The sequence below is a fragment of the Ciconia boyciana genome, chromosome 8, assembly GCF_034638445.1.
Source record: "Ciconia boyciana chromosome 8, ASM3463844v1, whole genome shotgun sequence".
Lineage (NCBI taxonomy): Eukaryota > Metazoa > Chordata > Aves > Ciconiiformes > Ciconiidae > Ciconia > Ciconia boyciana.
This window is the reverse complement of record NC_132941.1, coordinates 45,844,406-45,867,663: the sequence shown is the minus strand read 5'-3', so window position 1 is coordinate 45,867,663 and position 23,258 is coordinate 45,844,406. Positions and strand designations below refer to the sequence as shown.

General features: G+C 41.5%; 1 protein-coding gene across 1 annotated transcript; it reads left to right on the top strand.

The window, feature by feature from the left end:
• The first annotated feature begins 4,690 nt into the window (after nt 1-4,690).
• On the top strand, nt 4,691-21,374 carry RBP3 (retinol binding protein 3). Its single transcript, XM_072871123.1, has 4 exons — nt 4,691-7,738; nt 15,313-15,503; nt 18,454-18,596; nt 21,046-21,374. Exons 1-4 carry the CDS (start codon nt 4,691-4,693, stop codon nt 21,372-21,374), a joined length of 3,711 nt encoding a protein of 1,236 aa, XP_072727224.1.
• The last annotated feature ends 1,884 nt before the right edge of the window (nt 21,375-23,258 follow it).

The following is a 23,258-nucleotide window of genomic DNA, read 5'->3' as shown; positions in this document are numbered from 1 at the left end:
TAATTCTAATTCTTCCATATAATTTATAATATGGCTATATTAGAAGGCTCTACTAAAACCAAAAGTAGTTTATTCCCAAATTTCACCTTTATCCTGTTGGCATTTCTGCCAGTGAAAAAGCTGCTCTTGCTGCCACCTTCAGATGAGCCTCCTGCTACTGCGGTTTGTCAGTGACCAAATGATCTATATGGGCCTGATGAGGGAATGGTAAGATCAGCCACAGATCAGAACCAGGGAGTATTGGAGCAAAATATAGAAAGTAAAAAATACATAACAAAATATTTAATCTTGCTCTTGTGGAAGCTTTTTAGCATGAGATCTGAGTGATGCAGACCGTGCATGCAGACTAGTCTGGGACAGATAAAAGAAAATACCTCCTCTCAGAGTATGTGGGAAGTTCATACCCACAGGAAGTCAGAAAATGAAATACTTGTGGACAGATTTTAAAGGATCATAAAGTTTTACGAGTTACAAAAGCTAGAGCTAGGCCTGAGCTATTGAGTGCAGCTCAAAACTAAAATCAAAATAGGAATTTGGCTAGGGTTATATTAGACATTAGAATTAATGGTAGAGTTACATGTTGGATCTAGGTACTCAGAGTTCAATGAACACACTTGCATTGAACAACATGTTTGATAAAAATTTAAGCTATATGTATCAAGAAATGAGCAAGTAAATAGTCATTCTCCAAAGCCTGAAGTATCCATGGCACATAAGGAAGGATTCTTACCCTAACACCATCTATAAAGAATTACCAAGGTAGCAGTGAGTGATACATGTCACATTTAATTCAGAGCAAGAGAAATAGATCACTGAACAGATCCAGTGGAAAAATACTTTTTTCCACTGTCCTAGCTTTTTAAGTCATGCAAGTTGGGAAAAGCATTTATTTTACATTTACATTATGAAGCTAGTTTTGTTTCTGTGTGCTAGCGATAAAGTGCATGAGGAAGAATATGCACCTGAACTTAAGAAATAAATTGAGCTGTGGAGTGTTGCCACATCTTGTTTTTTACTGGGTAAAACTAATCATAATCCTGTATATATTTCTCAAAACCCTAGCTTCATAAAAACCTCAGCTACAGTTTCCAGCCCTTCTGATATGAAAATCTTTAGAACATGAGGCAACGCACAATAAATGTTAGAAAAAGAGAAAAATTATTTTTTTAATCTTATGATTTTACAACAATCACAGGCAAGAAAGGGCTATTTCATGATTTTTAACCTCTAGATAAGGCCTCACTGGAGAAGAATATTGTGAATCTGTGGAAACACTTCCTTAAATGCTAGGAAAAAAATTATTATATAATGACTTTAGCAGTGGATATATAGAACTCACTTAGATACGTAAGGTAATTATCTGGCACATATCCTGATTAAAAATGCTCAGTTACTGTCTTTTACTGTCTTCTTTCTGAGTATGATCTTCATGGCAATTCATCTATGTCTCTTAGATTCAGAGTAAGATGAAGTGACTGTAACACCTCGTATATAATATCTGTAACACCCTATAACACACTTTGCACAGCAAGTTGAAACTGAGGTAATTTGAGTAATGCTTTGTCATTTCAAGTTACATTAATTTCTATTGTAAAAGCAGAAACTGGCAGAGAAGAATACAGTGGAAAAAAAGGCCCTTCTAAACAAATAAGGTTTTTTTTAAGATTTGCTGTGATTTAAACAGCAGAATGAAATTACTTTCAAGAAATCCAGAAAATATTAATTTCTCTAATTTTTATGGTAAATAATTTAACCTTATTTCCACCATTATCCCATACTTGTTAAATAGTTTCATATAAATATAAGTGTCCATTACGTACTATGTACTGAAAGATTAAAAAAGACAGTACTGTGTATACTCCATAAACATGCAACGTCATTCTTTTTTCTGGGATAGAAGGCTGCATGCTTAAAGCTACTGTACAGACAGACAGAAATAGAGATCCATCCTGACATATTCTTAGGGACATGGATTATTGTACTTTTTTTCCCAATTCCTGTCACAATAGATCCATTTTGTAACCCTGCTCCTTGGCTCCTGGGCATGCCCTCCTCCAGCACCCAGCAGCAGTAAAAGGAAGAAAGAAATAAGAAACGAAAAAGGGCACCCATGGAACAACCCAACCCTGTAGCCCAGCAGGCGAAATATCTAACCCTTCCATGTTTACACATTTTTACTTCATTGTTTTAGATCATACATATCTTTTCTTTATCGTTATGCTTTGTTTCCATCCTAACAAAATTAGTTAGTCTATATCTTCCCTTTCAAGTTAATTGAGAGATGTTGGAACACACAAAAATTCCTAATAGTAAAGTAGCATTAAAATGTTAAGCACTCCAAAGTGGGAAATGTCAGAATTAAGATTATCTATGCATCATCCCCCTCTTGGTCGTATGCATTAATTACACAATCACAGCTCATATTTCAGACATCCCCTGCCTTAGTCAGTGCACAGAGCACGTGGTGCTTAAGAATTAAGTTGGGGATTTATGAAGTACAGTATCTTGCCTATTGATTGTCTTAACGTACGCTACAGGGTGTGCAATTATTCCTGTGGTAATGGCATTTAGAGACACTATCAGAAGTTGGAAGTAAAGGTAGGGTATGTGGTAGATGTTAACGTAGCAAAAGAGATCCCTTGCCCCAAAAAATTTCCAAGCTAGACAGAAGAGCCATGGGTTAGAAAAGTAATAGAAATCAATTTGCCCAAGGTCCCATCCACTGTATTGTCCACATGAGGAATTAATGCAGCTCTGGCAATAAATCCTGTAGCTCAAAAGTCAATCTCTGGACAAAGTGTGGTTATGCTGGAGAGTTTTTGTTCCAGCTGCCTTTGCCCTAGAGTGCTGGATTGTTCTTTGCAGGAAGAAAGCAAGAAGAGCAATTCAAACTGGTGATAGTGCCCTGGAGTTAGGTCTGTGATGGATGTCACACACTGTCACAAAATAGAACAGCCCCCCAAAATTAAGAAGATACAACAGATCTGAATCTCACTGCTTCTCTACCAGTGAGGCACACAGAATGTTACTGTGGCACACTTGAAGATTAATTACTTATTTATACATTATCAACAACAATTTCAACTATATCCTAGGCCTCTCCTTTGACAAAGGAAGTGGTGACATTTTTTAAACTAGGCTTTAATTTTTACAGATGATAGCACAGCCTGGTTGCCAGAGATACCTGTGATTATAACATCAAGTTTTACAGCTTTTGCCATAGAGCAGCCCTTTCTCTAATGGACTCTCACAACAATTTAATAGTTCCCTTTGATGGACTTACATTTGTACATTTACATATACACAGATACAAATCAACCACGGGATGAAATAGTACCTGCATATATAGACGAAGCTATTCCTATACGGACATGTTAAAGGAAGGAACTTCACAAAACTCCTTTATTACTACAACTGAATGACCCAGAAAGAGCACTACACTAAACTTTGCTCATGTGAGTGGCAAGCTTCACTCACAACACACACATGACACCAACAGACTGCACCCAGCCAGGGTAGACGATCTTTAAACTCTTCCCTCCACATGTGTTCATATGTAGCAACAAGTGACATTACGAAAGCAATACAAAAACATGCTCTTCCCAGATTCCCTAGTCTATTCTTGCAGCTATCTCCAGCAAGCAGAAGGCTGGGCTAGCAACTCATTTCAGACTTAAAGCCAAGAATCTGTTCTTATATGTCTTTGGCATGTCATACTGGAGCTCTGAATGTTGATAACTCACAGGGTACAGCCTGCAGCTGCATCCCACATATTCTGATCCTCTTTCAAACTCTTAATACAATAGGGTCTCGAATACATTGTGAGCAGAAGAAAACAACCCCCTACATTCTATTTTGGTATGTTGAGCCTAAAGTCTATTGGCTGGGAGCTGTCATCAGACATGACCATATGTTACTCAATGGTATTACAAGTAAATCCTAATTGAGTGCAAATTATGAAGATTAAAGTCACCTCAGATTTAGCTGTATTATGTTGAGGCAAATGTATTTCAAAGTCCTGTTTAAAATGCTGGCAATTCACAGCACAGAAATTAACAGGCTGTCATTACCTTGGATTTTATGAACTGTTCTAAATGTCTGGAGTTCCTTGTTTGGAGCCCTTAGTCACAGAATGTAAGCACAGTCCTTTGCAGCTCAGACTGAAAAACACCAAAGACAATGTATTGTCAACAACTTTTGAAAAAATATTAAATATTGATACAACTAAGTCACTGAAGAATCTCCTGGTATAAGCTTTTCATAAATAATGGTGAAAGACTGGATGACTGCTGTTCTAACTGTGGTTAAAATAAAAGTTTTGCATTTAAGCAATCCACTGTCAGGATAAGCCAGGACCAGCTTATAACAGGCAATGCATTAACTTTTGAAAACAATTAACTGCCAGAAAGATCTTCCTTGATGATTGAAGTTTATTACTGTTTCATAAGGGGACTGTGAAGTAGTAAGGAGCTGAACATCATCTATTGGTGCACTTCGTATGATGCACTCCATTTTAATGAGATTAAAGGTTTAATGCAGATAAAAGATTTTTATCTGTTCAGTGCACCTGGATTCAACACAGGGATTTCAGTGTGATTCACAAACAGAGAGTCATCAGAGAGCTACGTTCATCTTGATCAATAAGAGCTTCTGACTTCTTTCCTTCTTTTCTATTCCATACAAAGACAAAATGATCAGGACACATTTCTTCCTGTTTTCAGCACTGATAATGTGCAGCGTACCTGCTGAGGAAATCTTTCAGCCAACTCTAGTACTGGACATGGCTAAAGTCCTTCTGGATAACTACTGCTATCCTGAAAACCTAGTGGGAATGCAAGAAGCCATTGAACAAGCAATCAAGAGCGGGGAGATCCTGGACATCTCAGATCCAAAAATGCTGGCCAGTGTCTTGACAGCTGGAGTGCAAGGTGCTCTGAATGACCCAAGACTGGTGATTTCCTATGAGCCATCACTGCATGCAGCTCCCAAACAAGAAGCTGAGGCTTCCCCAACCCGTGAACAACTCCTGAGTCTTATAGAGCATGTGGTCACTTATGACAAGCTGGAGGGCAATGTTGGCTACCTGAGGATTGATTATATCATAGGACAGGAAGTTGTGCAGAAAGTTGGAGCTTTTCTGGTGGACAAGGTGTGGAAGACGCTGATAGAGACATCTGCCCTGGTGATAGATCTTCGTCACAGCACTGGGGGACAGATTTCCGGCCTCCCCTTCATCATCTCATATTTGCATGAAGCAGACAAGATGCTGCATGTTGAGACTGTATACAATCGGCCCTCCAACACCACCACAGAGATATGGACACTGCCAAAGGTGTTGGGAGAGAGGTACAGCAAAGACAAGGATGTCATTGTTTTGATCAGCCGCCACACCACAGGAGTGGCTGAAGATGTGGCTTACATCCTCAAGCACATGAACAGGGCTATCACTGTTGGGGAGAAGACAGCTGGAGGCTCACTGGACATCCAGAAGCTGCGTATTGGCCCCTCCAATTTCTATATGATGGTTCCTGTGTCACGATCTGTGAGCCCCTTGAGTGGCGGTGGACAGACCTGGGAGGTGAGTGGGGTGATGCCATGTGTGGCTACTGAGGCAGAGCAAGCCTTGCAGAAATCCCTGGACATCCTGGCAGTGCGCAGAGCAGTGCCTGGCACCCTAAGCCACCTCACAAACATATTAAAGGACTATTACAGCTTAGTGGAGCGGGTGCCAGCGCTGCTGCGGCACCTCGTCACCTCTGACTTCTCTTCTGTGCAGTCAGCAGAGGACCTGGCCACCAAGCTCAACACTGAGATGCAGACCTTATCTGAGGACCCACGCTTGTCGGTCCGAGTCATGAAGCCAGGTGAAGCTGCTGCCCTGCCTGCTGAGGAACCAATTGCAGTGGCAGCCAACTTACCTGACAATGAGCAACTGCTGCATGCCTTGGTGGATACTGTCTTCAAGGTGTCAGTGTTGCCAGGCAATGTTGGCTACATGCGCTTTGATGAGTTTGCAGATGCCTCTGTGCTTGCTAAGCTGGGACCTTACATTGTCAACAAAGTGTGGGAGCCGCTCCAAAATACAGATAACTTGATCATGGACCTACGTTACAACCCTGGGGGCCCTTCCTCCTCTGCTGTGCCTGTGCTGCTCTCCTATTTCCAAGATCCTGCTGCTGGCCCCGTCCATCTCTTCACAACCTATGACAGGCGCAGCAACCACACACAGGAGCACAACAGCCAGGCAGAACTGCTGGGCCAGCCCTATGGGGCTCAGCGTGGCATCTACCTGCTCACCAGCCACCACACTGCTACAGCTGCTGAGGAGTTTGCTTACCTCATGCAGTCCCTGGGCCGTGCCACACTGATTGGTGAGATCACAGCAGGAAGCCTCTCACACACCCGTACCTTCCCTCTGCTGCAGCCTGAGCAGGGAATAACCCATGGTCTAACTGTCACAGTTCCTGTTATCACTTTCATTGACAACCATGGGGAAAGCTGGATGGGCGGAGGAGTTGTGCCTGATGCCATAGTGTTGGCTGAGGATGCACTGGAGAAGGCTGAAGAGGTGCTAGCTTTCCACAAGAACATGGGAGTACTTTTGGAGGGTACCGGGCAACTCCTAGAGGCTCACTATGCCATCCCAGAAGTGGCTGGTAAGGCCAGTGCTATGCTCAGCACCAAACGGGCCCAAGGAGGTTATCGATCAGCTGTAGACTTTGAGACATTGGCTTCCCAGCTTACCAGTGACTTACAGGAGGCCTCGGGGGACCATCGCCTTCATGTCTTCCACAGCCATGTAGAACCAACACCTGAAGAACAGCTTCCCAACATGATTCCCAGCCCTGAGGAGCTGAGCTACATCATTGAAGCACTCTTCAAAATTGAGGTATTGCCAGGCAACCTGGGCTACCTTCGCTTTGATATGATGGCTGAGGCAGAAACAGTGAAGGCCATTGGGCCCCAGCTGGTGCAGATGGTATGGAACAAGCTGGTGGACACGGATGCCATGATTATTGACATGAGGTACAACACAGGGGGCTACTCCACTGCCATCCCAGTACTTTGTTCCTACTTCTTTGAGCCTGAGCCTCAGCAACACCTCTACACTGTCTTTGATCGTAGTACCTCCCGCAGCACAGAGGTGTGGACTCTCCCCCAAGTCACCGGCAAGAGATACGGCTCTCTCAAGGACATCTACATCCTAACAAGCCATATGAGTGGCTCAGCTGCAGAAGCTTTCACTCGCTCTATGAAGGATCTACACCGGGCCACAGTTATTGGTGAGCCCACCATAGGTGGTTCCCTGTCAGTGGGCATTTATCGTGTTGGTAAGAGTTCCTTATATGCCTCCATCCCCAGCCAAGTGGTGCTCAGCCCAGTCACTGGCAAAGTATGGAGTGTGTCTGGCGTGGAGCCACACATCACCATCCAGGCCAGTGAAGCCATGGCTGTAGCTCAGCACATTGCCAACCTGCGTGCCCAGGTGCCACAGACACTGCAAACTGTAGGCAAGCTTGTGGCAGATAATTATGCCTTTGTGGACATTGGGACTGTTATAGCATCCAACCTCACCAAGAACATCAAAAAAGACAGTTATAAAAGGTTTAATACAGAAGAGGAGCTGGCCAGGAAGGTGACTGCCAACTTGCAAGCTCTTTCTGATGATGAGCACCTGAAATTGCTCTACATCCCTGAACATGCCAAGGACAGCATCCCAGGGATCATGCCAAAACAGGTACAGTTCTCTTGTACCCAGCTATACTGATGCCAGCTAGAATGGGAGCACTGAGTCAGATATCTTGTCTTGTTTCTGGCCCATATCATAAACCCACCAGGATTTCCCTGTACCCAGAAGAGAAGCCAGTGCCTGAGTGGGTTTTGGAGGCTGAGCTCTCTCTGACACTAAGGCAAGTCAGGGTAGTAGCTTGTGGTAGTAGATGGTGGCTCTGGATGCATGCATTTTGGGAACAACCGTCAGGCTGTGAATCTCTTTCAGTCACCATCTGCCACAAGCAAATACGCAGGGCTTCACAGTTAGAGGGAAGATATCTCATTGTCTCTGTGATCCCCGCTCTTTCAATGCTATGGTTTTTCAAGCTGTAATAAATTAATGCACTACTGGTTACAAACCGAGTTTGTAATTTAGGAAAAATTTGGTTGGAACAGATTAAATGCATACACCTGCAAAACATGCAACCACATACTCTTTAATGGATTTTTCTATATAAAATTGCTGTACCTGCCTTCTATGACACCAGAATAACAAGCAACTCCTTTGGTAGTGACAGTGGAAAGTTCCAATTGTATCTCATGCTCAGCATCAGACAGTTTCCCAGTGACCTAGAAATACTTTGGAAGAAGTATCTGGGTGGAAGTTAGGTGACCCCAGGGAGAAATTGATTTTTAATAATCTACTTTTGCCCTTGCTGTGTGGTTTGCGTAACAGTCTGTGCTTTGTTCTGAGCCTGGGTATTTATACACTGGTCTGCCTTGGCAATCTTTCTTGTTCATTGTTGTGCTGGAGGGAGCTCCCAGGAGCACTTGTTAAAATTCCATCTTCAAATTAAAGGGGGGGTTAGGATAACCTGATCCCTTTCTTGGATGAAGTTAGCTCCTTTCTGGCTACTGCTCTAGCATGGCTATCAGAGACGTCTTTTCTCCAGGGACTCATAAAATTACTTTTTGAAGAGAATGCATTTGCCTTTGCAATGAACTTTGCAAAGTGTCAGGTAACTATTAAATGTTTCCTGGGGGAGGAAATCTGTGGGCTTCCACCCTCTGAAGTTTTTGGCATGCATGATTTAAAGTAGGCATGACCTTTGTGGTATTATCTCCAACACTAAGGTCAAGGACAAAGTCTAAGCAATGCCAGGGGAGGGCATTTTTTTCAAGTTTGTTAACAAAGAGATGCTGGCCCCATTCTTGCCTCTAAGCTTAAATGGAAATACTTAATTGAAGGATTTTTCTATTCCATCACTCTCTTTCTGTCCTGCATTTGTTGGGTGTAGAAAACTTCACTCTAAAGATGTTTTTGACAGAGCTCCCTGCTAAATTATTAGCAACATATCAGTAGTGATACATCATAATTTCTCCCCATTCTACAAAGTGGGCCCATCTTGCAAATTAGTCACTGTTTTCACTGACAACTCTTAATGGATATTGCTGGCTATTTTTACTTGTTCAAACCTCACTTTATTCAGACCTTGAATGTCGAGAACAGGATATACAGGACAAATATCTTATTTGTCACATGACATGAAATTCTGATCCTGATAGAGATAGTGAAGAAATGCCGTTATATTAATTAATGCCTCTGTTTACCTCAGTTCTTCATTAAGCAAAATGATTGGAAGAGGTCAGGGGATACATCCATAAGAAGGAAATCACATCAGTGTGGATGAAAATTGGGACAAAGCTGAGATTTCTTCAAGGGGAAAGAATGTATAAATAGCAGAGGAGAAGCACAGGTCTCTTAGGAGGCTAAAATAGTTTCCAAAGGTGTATGCATTCCTTCATAGAGCTTGAGGAAACTGGGAGGCAGAGAGACAAGAGAGCTGTGTTAAGACATTTTAAGGCAAAAGAGAGTGATTGAATGAAGACACTGAAGTCACTGAAGTAAAGGCTTTTCCTTGTGATGGAGGTAAAACAAAATTCACCTATTCCACAGAGCACTGGGCAACAAGAGTACCTTCATTTCCTGCCTGGCTTTGTAGGGCCAAGAGGGATGCTTTCTGTGGAACATTTCAGGAGTACCCCATACCAATACCCCAGAGAGCAAATGCCTGAAGATTGCAGTGAAGCTTACATGGTGGCACTAATTGCATTTGTAATTTATTTTTTTTTGACAGTCTTATACATGGACATAGTGGCCCTTTTAATCTGTATCACATTTATTCCTCAGAAACCTAAGAGCTAGGTTTTTTCTTGTGCTACCTACTTTCTAAGCCACCCTTTCCCTTGACAGTGGGATTTTCTTGATAATGACCTTGACAGTGAAGCAGATCCAACACAATTAAATGAAAGTGATGATGAATAACTGCAGGAAGGATGGGATGGGACATAGGAGACAGACAAGTGAAATGCATGTAGACCTTTGCATCTGCTACACTAGAATAGCTGCTGAAGCATAATACAGGGTAGTGAATATGTCTCCTCTGTGACAGCAGCAAGGTCAATGCTAGCCAGAGTTGTCTGCTGCATAAATGCCACTTTCCAAAGTCAGACTTCCCAGAGGCAAATGTGTATATTGCTTGTGATTCAGAAAATAGTGTTTTGCTTATAAGGCAGAGCTCTGTGAACTTCCTGATGTGCAGTTCAATAATCCCTACTTATTCTCCTGTTTGCCTCTCCCTCCAGTCATACCTTCCTTTCCATACTGAAACATTTGTGTTCATTAATATCTGAGTATTGTAGACTACCTATGGAAGAACTGCTGCTTGATTTTGGCAAATGTGTTATGTCAATTTTAAGTGACAAGAGTCTCCCTGAGTGACTCTTTTGGCCCCTTGATAATGCCCCAATACTTTGAATGCAGTCTTCACACCTAAGAGAATTTTTGTATTAACGTTTTAGATAAGCAGCTGAAAATTATGATCAGAGTAAAAAACAAGAAGGAATCCTTTCTAGACAGAAATTGTTCCTGCATTTGAAGTCCCCCTTTTCCCAGATAAATAATGTGCAACTATAGCAAGTATTGTCCTTCCTGAAGGAGGCAATAGTTACAGATGTTTCACCAGAAAGGAGTATGGTTTGCTTATGTCCCTTCATTAACGAGTGAAATCAAAATGCTCAGCCTCAAAGTGTCAAGGTAGATAATCAGATTGCTACGTCTATTGCTAACAGGTAGAAAAAAATTGTCGTGGGCACATACAATGCTGATTTATATTAATGTAACCACAGTAAAGTCAGTGGAACTATACAAGTTTATGCAAGCCAAAAAAATGCCTTGTGTTTAACTCTCATTGACTCTTCACCTTTTGCAATTCATGCTTGCTTCTTGTATTTGGTGCAGAAAAGAATATGACACTTTGTTCATCACTTTTGTTCTTTTTCTAGTACCTTTCATCTTCTGATCCTGATACTCAAGCTCAATGCAGCTACGTTTGCAGTTACAATCCCACCAAAGAGATCCATTTGTGCTCGTTTTTTTTCCATTGTCATTCATGTTACAGTAGATTTGGCTGTTAGTTTTAAGGTTTTTCAATGGGTTTTGGATAAAATCAAAATTTAGTGATGAATTGTGTTTTCAAATTTTCCTTTCAAATGTAATCTTCCAGGGCATTGACTAGAAAATAACTGCTCACTGGCTTACAATGAGTATGTTACAAGCTGTGTAATGTCAGAGCAGGCTTACATGCTGCTGTGCAGTGCCGCCCTTTGCAGGGTGAAAGTACAGCTTCTCACTCTGCGCTGCACTCCCTCAATTGGGACTGAGAGCCTTAAATAACCTCTTTTAATCCTTTCCACAGCACCATCCCAGAGGATTTCAGCTTTTGCTTGTGGTAACCTGCCCATCCTGGCTGTCTTGGTGCCATGGAGGGCAGTATTAGAATTCAAAGATACAGTTCTGAAAAAACTGGAGAAATGATCTGTGAAAACCAGGATGAGGTTAAATAAGAACACATGGAAGGTTCTTACACAGTTTCTAGGGTGAGAATAATTGACTGCACAGCTCTGGGAGGAAAACAGCTTGTTTAGGGGGAGTCCTGTAAAAAAGTATATGGGTTCTTCAGTGTTCATAAGCTGAACACAAGTCAATAGAGTCAAGTTGTTGCAGTAAAAAATAATAATCATCAAACTGGAATGGATAAGGAGGAATATAATCAGTAAGATGTGAAGTCTTCTGCTACATTCAGCTATAAAAAAAGTTCAGCTAGAGTATACTATGTGCAGTCTTGGGCAATGCTTTTCTGGAAAGATGGGGCTCAAGCAGGGAGACCACAGAAAAGAGGAACAGGAGTAAAGAGAAGACTGAATAAGAGTCATCTTGAAAAAGTTTAAAAGATTTGAGTTGTTTATTCCAGAGAGAAGAAAACTGAGAGGAGACATGAAAACAGTCTTCAGATACGTAAGAGGCTATTTCAAATATGAAGAGAATAATCTGTTCCCCTGTCCGTGGTGAATAGGCCAAGAAGTAATGCACTTAAACTGTAGAAAGCAGTGAACTTAGACTGTTTACACTAGATGTTAAAAACATCTTTGTAATAGTAAGGCTAGTGACGTACTAGACTGGATTGCCTGGAAATCACCCAGTGATACGGGTGTTTTTAAGAGCAAGTGAGAATCGGCTGTTAGGGATATTGCTGATCCTGTCAGTCCTTGAGCTGGGGGACCTACTAGGATAGATGGTTCCGTTCCAGCCTGTGAGGGTACTCAAGGAACCCAAATGTTATTCTAAGAAAGAAAGGCGCAACCCCACCACCCAGCCCCCAAGATCTCATGGCTCTTAAACCAATCTCAGGTTTTGCAATGGTACAAGGGTGTTGGCTGATAATATTTTAACAGCTGGCAGTTGACAGCACTAACAATCCTAATGGAAATCAGACTTACATTACAATGGTCAGCACAAAATTAGCTATGAAAATACAGTTTCCATCTGAATAGACAAAACAACGTTGGGGAGAGGTGAAAGGGGAGAAAAGAGGGAAGAGAGGCACAGTTGGAAAAGTAGTTTGCCCATGGTTGGGGTATGTGTCAGTAGCAGAACCACTGATGAAACTCCATGCAGGAGTCCCAGGGCAGCATTCTAGGTCCTATTTTGTGTCACATTACTTGTCCTAGTTAGGCCACTCACTTGTGGAAGGAGACTGCAGAATAGGACTGGAGACGCTATATAGTTAACGAAAAACAATTCTTCCTTGGCTTAAGCAGTGTTAGCTTGGAGGTCCTTTAGTCTAGCCACATTGCTTATAGTGTTCTTACTAAGGCACCTGAGGGTTTATATTTAACCATCAAGTCATTTGTATGTAAACATTGCCTGGGTGAGCAGCAGGATCTTACTCTTAGACGCATCCTGTCCAGCTTGTCCTTGGCCTGCAAACAGAGCTCTTCCTTCCAAAGGAGAGTGAACTGTTGCTCTCTGAAGTTGGACTCACCTCCTTAGGTACCAGCAGCACATAGCCCATGTTCCAGTGTCATGAACTGCAGTTTTCCAGGACAGTAACTCTCTCTTCTGTCAGTCCCAGCCTCCTCCCCTCTTTTGCTTAAAAATTAGGAGGCTTTCCCCACCCCCCCCCAAAATTACATTCTGAGTGCTTTCATCTGACTTCTGGTCTTAAAGCCTTTAGAATACATATATTTTCATACCTTTTCCTGCAGCCATGAAGATGAAGAAGAGTTTCTTTGAGATCCTTGCATATTCATTTTACCCCGTGAGACCTGAGGCTTTAAGACCAACTTGCCCACCTTGAAATCTGTAATGAATTTCCAGGAGTTAGCAACACTGCTAGCAAGTACTGAAGTTCTCAATTAACAAAGATATGATGCAGCACAGTAAAAGAACAAACAGAAAAAAAAATTACCATAGACAGAGGTTATTCTTAATCAACATGCTTATGGGTGTGCATCTAGCAATTATTGTTGGAGACAGAGCTAAGAAATCTGTGTGTTCAGTTAAAATATCATTAGTAAGTGGCTGAGAGTAACACATCAATTTTATTTGTAGATGTTTCCAATGAGTGATGATTTTTTTCTCCTGGGGGGACCAGTACCTCTGAACCAGATATAAGCTCTGTCAGAACAATGCAGTGCATGCTGGATATATTCTTCAAAACTGTGATTTGTTAGTCAAAGTACAGTGGGCAGATCAAGGAGCATTGCTGTCACTGGGAAGTGGATTGGAAATGACAAACTCAGTTGCGCTGGACTGATATGTTTACAGTCCAAATAGAGTGGTTAGTTTCACAAGGTACAGTGAGAAAGAAGGGTACAGAAAAGGACTCAGTGGAGTTTGTTCTCACCATCAGATCAACAACTGCTGGCCAACAGGGCTTTTAAATTAATGTTTGAAATTTTGGCAGTTTTGGCATACAGAAGGCACTGAATGGTGAAGAAGCCCAGGGCAGCCAGAAGTGTGATACAGTGGGCAATATTGCCCCAGGTAAAGGTAAAGTGTTTGAGCTGTGTCAAGTACAGCTGCATTCACACACCTTGGAAACCCTCTTTCTGATGTGGCAGACCCACTTTTGGCAGGAGCACAACCCCAGGCCAGAGCACTACATGTAGGACAGGAGATTGCTTGACTCCTCTACAGTTGCAAAAAGCCCAAATGCCTCCTAAATTCTGCGGCATATTGCAGGTTGGGAGAGCACCTTTTAGCACATGGCTCACTGCTAACTCCTTGTTCTTTTGGGTATAAAAGTATGGATTGTCTGGGGCTGAGCTATGGCAGAGGGCAACTGATTCAGAAGCAAGTATAAAATCATTTTCACAGCAACCCTGAGGTGAAGAGGCCAAATTGCTGAAGGTCATGTAAGTCGTATATATCCCAAAGCCTTATCTCCTTAAGCTGAAGGAGAGTCTTCCCTTTTCAGACACATGCATGCAAAACATAAGTTTGGCCATAGGAGCAGGCTATGACTCCAATGCATGAAGGGGTTACTAGGATAACTTTATTAGTTGGCTACACATTGCTATTAAAAAAATTTCTGCTGTTTAATAACATAAGCTAAACAAAATGAAATTAATCACAGCCTAACACGTGAGACTCCGGGCACATGGCCACCATATAAGAGATTTAACACATGTCTACCTCATGAGTATCCTAGCACATGCCCAACACATCAGGTTCCTCACTATCACAGGGACTGGCTCATTAAGAGGGGCTGGGGCCAACCTCACCTGCAGCCAGCAGCTGTTTGTCAGCTGAGGCCAATCAAGAGATTATAAATGTCCCTAGTGCCTTATTTAGAAAGAACTGCTAAAGGAAACAAGTGGGCTTGGGTGGCAAGCCTGGCATAGTGGAATAGGCTGCAGGCCAGGGGATGGTTCTTGTAGCCTTCTCAGCTTCTTTGGTGCAAGTAAATTCCTGTATTTTTGAAAAATAGACTGAGCCCTGACAAATAGGGGCCTGATCCAGATTCTGGGCATGCTATTGATGCACCCTATACTGGGCAAACGGTGCAGCAGCCAATGCTAACCTATGTTTAATATGCAAAAATCTTAATATCATTCATTATGTTCTTCAAAGTTGGTCACATTCCTCACATGTGTCCCACCTGGACTAAACTTGACCCACATAATTCTTTTTAAATCTGTGCCAAGCTATCAGTGTCAGCAAATGATTTGTTTTGTTTTTCCAAACTCTTTCAGATCCCTTCCCCAGAAGTATTTGAAGATCTGATTAAATTTTCATTCCACACGAATGTATTTGAAAACAACATCGGCTATCTGAGATTTGATATGTTTGGAGACTGTGAACTTCTAACCCAGGTGTCCGATCTACTGGTAGAGCATGTTTGGAAGAAAATTGTTCACACAGATGCATTAATCATAGACATGAGGTAAACCTTTGAATGGCAAATAACCAAAGCTCTTTCAAAACAGCATTTTATTTGTAACAGTGAATTAGCTTTACATGGCTTACTGTCCTGTTTACAGGCTAACATTGCTGGGATTAAATGAGAAAAGGAAAACAGCCAAGGAAAACAATAACAGTCTGGAAGTATATCTCAAGATAAATTGTACCATCACTTGAGATGTTTAGAACTAAACAGGCAAATTTAGGGAATATGTTGCAGAATGCAATCCTGGATATCACATCTGTTTCCTTCTGTGATTCTTTCACATTCTTTCTGTGATTTCTTTCTAACCTATCTCTGCATGTGCTTTGTATTAATTATATATATGTGGCTTAATTAAATCTTTTACTGCAGGCAGTGGTCAAGTGATTGAACAGTCAAAAAAACAGGCCATGCATAAGGCTGTGTTACAACATATGGATTGCCATACCTGCAGTGCTAAATTATTCTGGGAAATCAGCCCTGTACAGAATGACCCTTGTGCACAGAGCACAAAGGTGGCTTAAAGGTAGTGTTGCCTCAAAGGTACTGTAGCACTCCTAGACCCTACTGCAGCAAGCATCATATGCCTGCTCTCGACTTAGGATTCTGTTGGACACTCCAGTGTGTCAACAATGCTCCAGATCTTATGAGCCAGAAGATGGCATCCATTTGTTGCCAGGTATCAAAGCAGATGAATATCACAAATATACATTTCCCATACAATGTTTAGGTAAGTCATTCCCTTGTTTTGATCCAGAACTAATGTTTGTGAGCCCAGAACATTACAAATATCAACTAAAGAAAAGAAGGCCTTTGTAAGAACTCATTTTTAATGCTAGAACCACTTATGTCCATTGCCATCATGGGGCTCTCAATATTTGGTAATCTTCTTAATATTCTTCCGGGATTTGCAGCATGTGCAGGAAAAGATGAGCACAGCGATGAAAGCAGAGAGAGAGAGATATCACTATGTGAGCACAGAGGAGGCAGGGCAGCAACCAACAAAACATACCCATGACTGAATTGAAATTCAGCAAAAGCACCACCATCGTCCAATAGACTTCAGATGGGACTGGGACTTTCCTCTTTCTTGCCCCGGTTTTCTCCCAAGCTAAAACTCATATCAGGGCCCGGGGCAATAAAACAGCAAAGGAGAAATCATGTCCCAGGTACCAAATGGTCTCATTATAGCTCTTTTATTGGATTGCTTTGGGTTTTTTTATATTTAATGTACTTCCAGCCCTTTGAGTGCACACAAAAGACCCAGTCTCTGAAGGTATATAAAAGAGAACCCCAAACATTTTACCTTTTGAAATTCTCCATAAACCATTCTTATTATTTAAAGCAAGGCTGATGATAATTTCAATTTTGCATGGGATTAACCATAATGCATAATGTTTCTTGTCTTACAAGTTTCCCTCCCTGGGACAGCTGGGCCACTAATGAACTTCATATTTTGATAATTTCAATTTTACATGGGATTAACCATAATGCATAATGTCTCTCACCTTAATAGTTCCCCTTCATGAAACAGCTGTGCCACTCACAAACTTCATATTTCTAACCCTCACAGCACTGAGAAGAGACATTGATAAACTAAACAGCTTCCCTAATGTCACACAAGAAGTCTGTAATGAAGGAAGTACTTGCTTCTGAGAGTTAAGCTAAAACTCTAACAACTGCTCAGTCATTATTACTGATGAAAGTTTCTGCAGTTTCCCTGTCCTAGATGCAAGAGAGTCCCAGGAAGAGCTCTCCAGCATTGCTCTAGCTGCCTGCTTGCCACTCACTTCAGCTGTGATGGCAGCTACAGTAAACTGGGCTCTGCTGGGTCTAGCTGCCTCCTGGGCTGTGCAGCAGTAGCAGGGCCTCCTGGCAGCACAGCACTATCTGGGACACACTAAAGAGGCTTATTTCAGTTCTAGCCAGTCACAGTGGGAATCCAGCATACAGCCCTCAAATGCTGCAGGATAAAGAGGTAGCTTCACTCTTCGGGACAGAGGCCTCCTGAATTGTCTAATCCTTTTTTGGAGGTGAAATAAACTTAGTTATCGGCTGGACTGAGCAAAACTCATTTTCTAGCAGTTTTTTTCTGGAATGTCTGTGCTAGGCACTCCTAACATCAACTACAGGAAAGCACTGTATCTATCTCCTACTAGCGAGCAAGGTACAAACATTTCCAGTGCTGTACATGCTCTAGTATTAGTGAAAAGTGACAAATAAAAAATAATTTGGTGTTCCATTGTGTGTATTCATAGCAGGGGTTCTCCAATGACACAGGCTCTTCAGTGATTTTAATCTGCAGAGACTGATATGAAATTAAACTACAACCAAAGTTTTCAAACATGACCGTCGTAAATGAAGGAGCTAACACAATCTTTAGGCACAAAAAGAAATGGCCAGATCTTATAAGGTGCCAAACACCAAGTCTTCTCATTGTCTGCGGCAGGAAATAAGAACACATCAGTTCTACAAACATGTGTTGCTTACATTGGGATCTACATTTATATATTAGGGTTTAGATATTTACTCATGCTGCCTATGTCAGTAACAGCATGGGTTATTCAGAGTAGAAGAATAACAAGAATCTGATGTTTATCTGCAGATTAAGAGTCTTTGCTTACTTTCTGAATTATTTCCAGGTTGAATCAAGAAAAAAAATAGACAGTTCAGTTTTATGTTTGCTTTTGAAGTCAGTTGTGGGCAATAACAGTCCAAGACTCTTAGAGGGGATTTTGTTTCTCTGATGAATGTGCAAATGCTGATAGGGGCGAATGAATGTAAATGTATCAAAATGTAGCCATAAGCCCTTTCAGTCGTTAAGGAACAATACTTGGAAGGGATATTTACTGAGTAGATATCCCTTAAAATATCTTTACTGAGATTCCAATACTTGGAAGGGATATTTACATTAAATAATAAATATTTAATATTTTTAATTTTTGAAAAGGTACAATATTGGAGGCTCCACCACTTCCATAGCAATCCTATGCTCATACTTCTTTGATGAAGGACACCGAATTCTCTTGGACAAAGTTTACGACAGACCCAGTGACTCAGTAAAGGAAATATGGACCCAGCCACAGCTCAAAGGTAAAATGACAATTTCTTTTTAGTGTAGCTTTTCATTTCAGGTGTCCCTCCTTGTGTATTTTTAAAGTGAGCCATTAGACACCATAACTCATTTGGTGAAAGCACCTGCCATGATTAGCTCAAGCTGTGCAGAGAATATAAAAACAAAAATATGCATTTCAGCCATGTCCCTCAATGCCATCTATAAATAACATTTTATCGCTCCTAGGAATGGGGTACATTAGGCATGGAGGTTTGTAAACTGGTCCCCAGAAGTTTAGCTGAATACTGTGTACAGCAGTTGTGACTTGTTGCTTTGAAAAGTTGCCAAAATTAAAAATAAATCCTGTGCTGCCTAGACCTCTAGTAATATCTCTTCCAATACTCACACATAGTTTTTTATGTAGCTCCTCACTTCCTACCTGTGTAATCCACTATTTCAGTAGATGCAAACACCCACAATAGCCCAGTTTGTCCAGAGAATGCAAGAGAGAAAGGAAAGCACTATATTTTGCACATCTGAGTGAGTTCGGAGCATTTGGCAATGTATCACACACACCCCACACACATATACACACCCCCCACCATGCTGTTCATAGGAGTTGAAGGGATGCTGCAATATGCAAGAAACAGAGCTCTTCAGTGCTCATAAAGTGCAGTTAGAGTGCTAAGAAGCCTTAAACATCAGTTTTAATTCTTTTCCCCTTTAAAGCTAAGACAGTACCAACAAAGGTGTCACCATGGTGTCTGCAATTATTGGCTTGGAGTATGCTGAAATGGTTAAACTTTGTCACAGGCTTCAGGATCCATCTATTTTCCCAGGCAGTCAGAGGTGGACTATGCTAGGGGATATGATTACTATGGACACATTCCAGTTCCCATCAAAGAGAACAGGCAGACTCATATTAACTTCAAAGGAGCTGGATCTGATCCTGTATTATATATATCTACTGTGAAAAGGGTCTTCTAATGGATATTACGTCTATAGTGAAATGAGAAGAGCAAAGATGGTGTGAAAATTAATTACCATGCTATTGGACCCTCTCTTAAAGTTTAGTATGAGAATTATATGTCATACTGTAGCTTACTTAAAGAATTACACTTTCAGAGCAGTTTAGAGTAGTTTTCAAGTTATCAGGTTCCAGTTATGATGCACTGGCCACTTTTTCAAAGGAACTAAGCTCTCAAAAGGTATCTAGCGTGTTCAGATATATTGAAAATAAGGTGCAAAATACCTTCTCCTCCTGTCAGCTGGTTTATGTAAGAAAATGAGATAACTTGGCTCAGATCCTAATAATAAAGGGGTATTTGTTGAAGGGCTTGGGACAAAAGCCATGCAACAGCTTCCATTTATAGGCTATAAAAAGCCTGTGGGTGTCCTGGTTTTGGGTGGGATAGAGTTAATTTACTTCCTAGTAGCTGATATAGTGCTGTGTTTTGGATTTACTATGAGAATAATGTTGATAACACACTGATGTTTTAGTTGTTGCTAAGTAGTACTTATACTAAATCAAGGACTTTTAGCTTCTCATGCTCTACCAACTGAGAAGGCTGGAGATGCACAAGAAGCTGGGAGGTGGCAGATCCAGGACAGCTGACCCAAACTGACCAAAGGGCTATTCCATACTATATGATGTCATGCTCAGTATATAAACTAGGGGAAAGCTGGCTGGGGGGCCACTGCTCAGGGACTGGCTGGGCATTGGTCAGCAGGTGGTGAGCAATTGCATTGTGCATCACTTGCTTTGTATATTCTACTATTATTATTATTATTATTACTACTACTATTTTATTTTATTTCAATTATTAAACTGTTCTTATCTCAAACCACGAATTTTCTCACTTTTACTCTTCCGATTCTTTCCCCCATCCCACCAGAGAGGGAGTGAGCAAGTGGCTGTGGTGCTCAGTCACTGGCTGGGTTTAAACCGCGACAGTGGGAAACCACTATAATTACAATTTCATAAAATGCTGCCTGCATAGTTTGCAGGCCAAGCTCTATGACAGCCATGTTCCTAGAGCAGGGATGAGAGTGAAACTGAAGATGCTGCTGGCTGAGCTTTGAGTATTCCTGCTGGAGCAGTAGAAAATATTGCTTTCCTCACCTGCCTATCCCACTCCTCTGATGGGATCTAGAGCTCCTGTAAAAGTCAAAGCCACAGAAGAGCCAGCAGTAGTAACCGTGAGCTGGCCTCCCAGCTGCTGGAGCTCATGGCTGATGGCATGGCATCAGAAACTGATGGCACAAGAGCACCACATAGGGTGACAGTCTTTTTTACAGTATAGAGGCTGGCTAGTGTAAAAAGTGCTTTAATACCATCATAGGTACAAAGTAAATTTCCAAACTTCTTTGGTTGTCAATAGCAGGTAGGGAATGAAGTGTATTGTGTCTTGGCTTCTCTTGCTCCATTATGCAAATAAATCTCTGAAAATTGATGCGTATTCTGCTACTTTTTGTCCTTTCCGGCAGGGGAGAGGTATGGCTCTCAGAAGGGGCTAATAATCCTCACCAGTGCTGTGACGGCTGGGGCTGCCGAAGAATTTGTATACATAATGAAGAAACTGGGCAGAGCTCTCATCATTGGGGAACAGACCAGTGGTGGCTGCCATTCCCCACAGACATATCAAGTAGATGATACCAACTTCTACATCATCATCCCCACCTCCAGATCAGTCACCTCTGCAGAGGGCACTTCTTGGGAAGGGAAAGGGGTGCCTCCTCACATGGAAACACCATCTGACACAGCACTTACCAAAGCAAAGGAGATGCTCAGTGCTCACCTGCACAGCTCTAGATAGCCCAGTGGGGGAACACGGCCCTGGAAAAAAGGTAGGCTGTAATTTTCAAAGGAGCACAAGGGACTTACACTCTCAGGAGCTGAACCAATAATGAATTTGGGAACCCACAGCAGGATTTAGCCATAATTTAGGTAACTAATGCAAAATTGAGACACCAAAAATCTCACAGTGTGTGTATGTGTAAGTGCATATGTGCATATCTGCATGTGAGGGGATGGGCAGCCTACAGGTGCTCCTCCTTTTCTTATCTGTCTGGCTCAGTAAACCATGGCTTGTTTACTGCACAAGAGCCCACTTCCAACAGGAAAAGTTGCAAGGCCCTTCTGCTACCCAGAATAATTCACAAGCATCAGCAACGGTGCTGTTCCGGGCAGCAGAAGTGGATTTGAGTTCCTATCAGCTGAGGGAGGCTTCACAATGGAGTCTCATTTTTTGTGTGAGTTTTCTCATAACCAAGTTCTTAGGGAAAGAAAGCTACCTCCCCAAATGTAAACCCTAGAAAAGAGCGGGAACGTCATTTCAATCTCTAGAGTCAATGGTTGGTTCCCTGTACATAGCTCGAAGTGACTCCCTTTTCAACATGCTGACATTTTTAGCCTGTTCTGTGGAAGCGAACTCTTTCTGGGTATGGCTGAGCTATTTGGATAATACACTGGGGTTTCTGGATTCCTCTCCTGTGGTCAAATGTAAATGTTAATTGTTGCAGTGTCTGTTTTTTAAGATTTAGCTCCAAATCGCAGAGATTTCCTTTGGTCTCTTAGAAAATCCCAGCTGTCAGTATTGAAGGCATGTGAACCGCCTCAAAGCATTTATGCAAAGATAGAAAAGGTACCTCTGCTCCTTTGGAAATTGTGTACGTTCCTATTTATACATCTTAAAGAGAATTAACAGTAGCTGGGAGAGTCTGTTTTCCAAACTGCAAGAACTAAATTAAGTCTCTTCTCTGTGTCACCATTTAGATGTACCAAAAATAACCATTCCCAGTCTGTCAGGGTTGCCCAGAGTTCTGGTATTTCTTAAGTGCATGCCTGCTTCTCCCCTGGTATCTGGCAGAGGGATGGGGAATGAGCAGGTGATAGGCAATACATTGACTCTTTCACCCCGTGCTCAGATCAATAGTCAGGGAAAAGAATCATATGTTTTTACTTAAGGCTAAAAACAGATTGCTGTGTGTCCTGCCCCAAAGACAAGAAGAAGGAAGAGAAATATCCTTTGCACCCTGCTAACAAGCTACTTATTAAGTAATAGTGTATTCCAGGGCAACTAACAAACAGAGTTATTGACATGAGCTTAATCAATGAACATTCCTTGTCTTTCTTATAATTCTTATCTAACCATCTATCTTTGTAATGATTTAGAAATACTTATAACTCTAATCTAGATCTCAAAATTTCTCATCTCTACAAAATGCCACCTGCAAGGCAATTAAGTTAGAAAAATGGTCCCCCCAAATTTAGTCAGTCTGTAGTTGTTACACATTGCTGTTTGCTTGCTCATTTGTAAGTTACTGTTGTTTTTTTATAAATCATGTTTAAACATCTGACTGCAGAGAATCTCTTTCAGTATTTACAGAAAATAATTTTAACAACCAAGTAGACTTTCCATCTTTTTTATTACTTATTTGTCTTACCAACTACACTCAGTGCGATCACTAACCTGGACTCTTTTGAGTCATTTTCGTATTCTGATTTTTATGCACTAGCTAGTTGTTGAACTTCTCAGTGTTGTGGAAAATATTTAAATGAATTAAAACTCATACAGAATTTTGTGTAAAGTGATATATGTATGAAGAATATTAAAGATACGTAATATGGAAAATACTGAAGTAGTCAATGAATGAGTAAACAACACTAATGTATTTCTTCTAATATCTTTTCAGCCTCT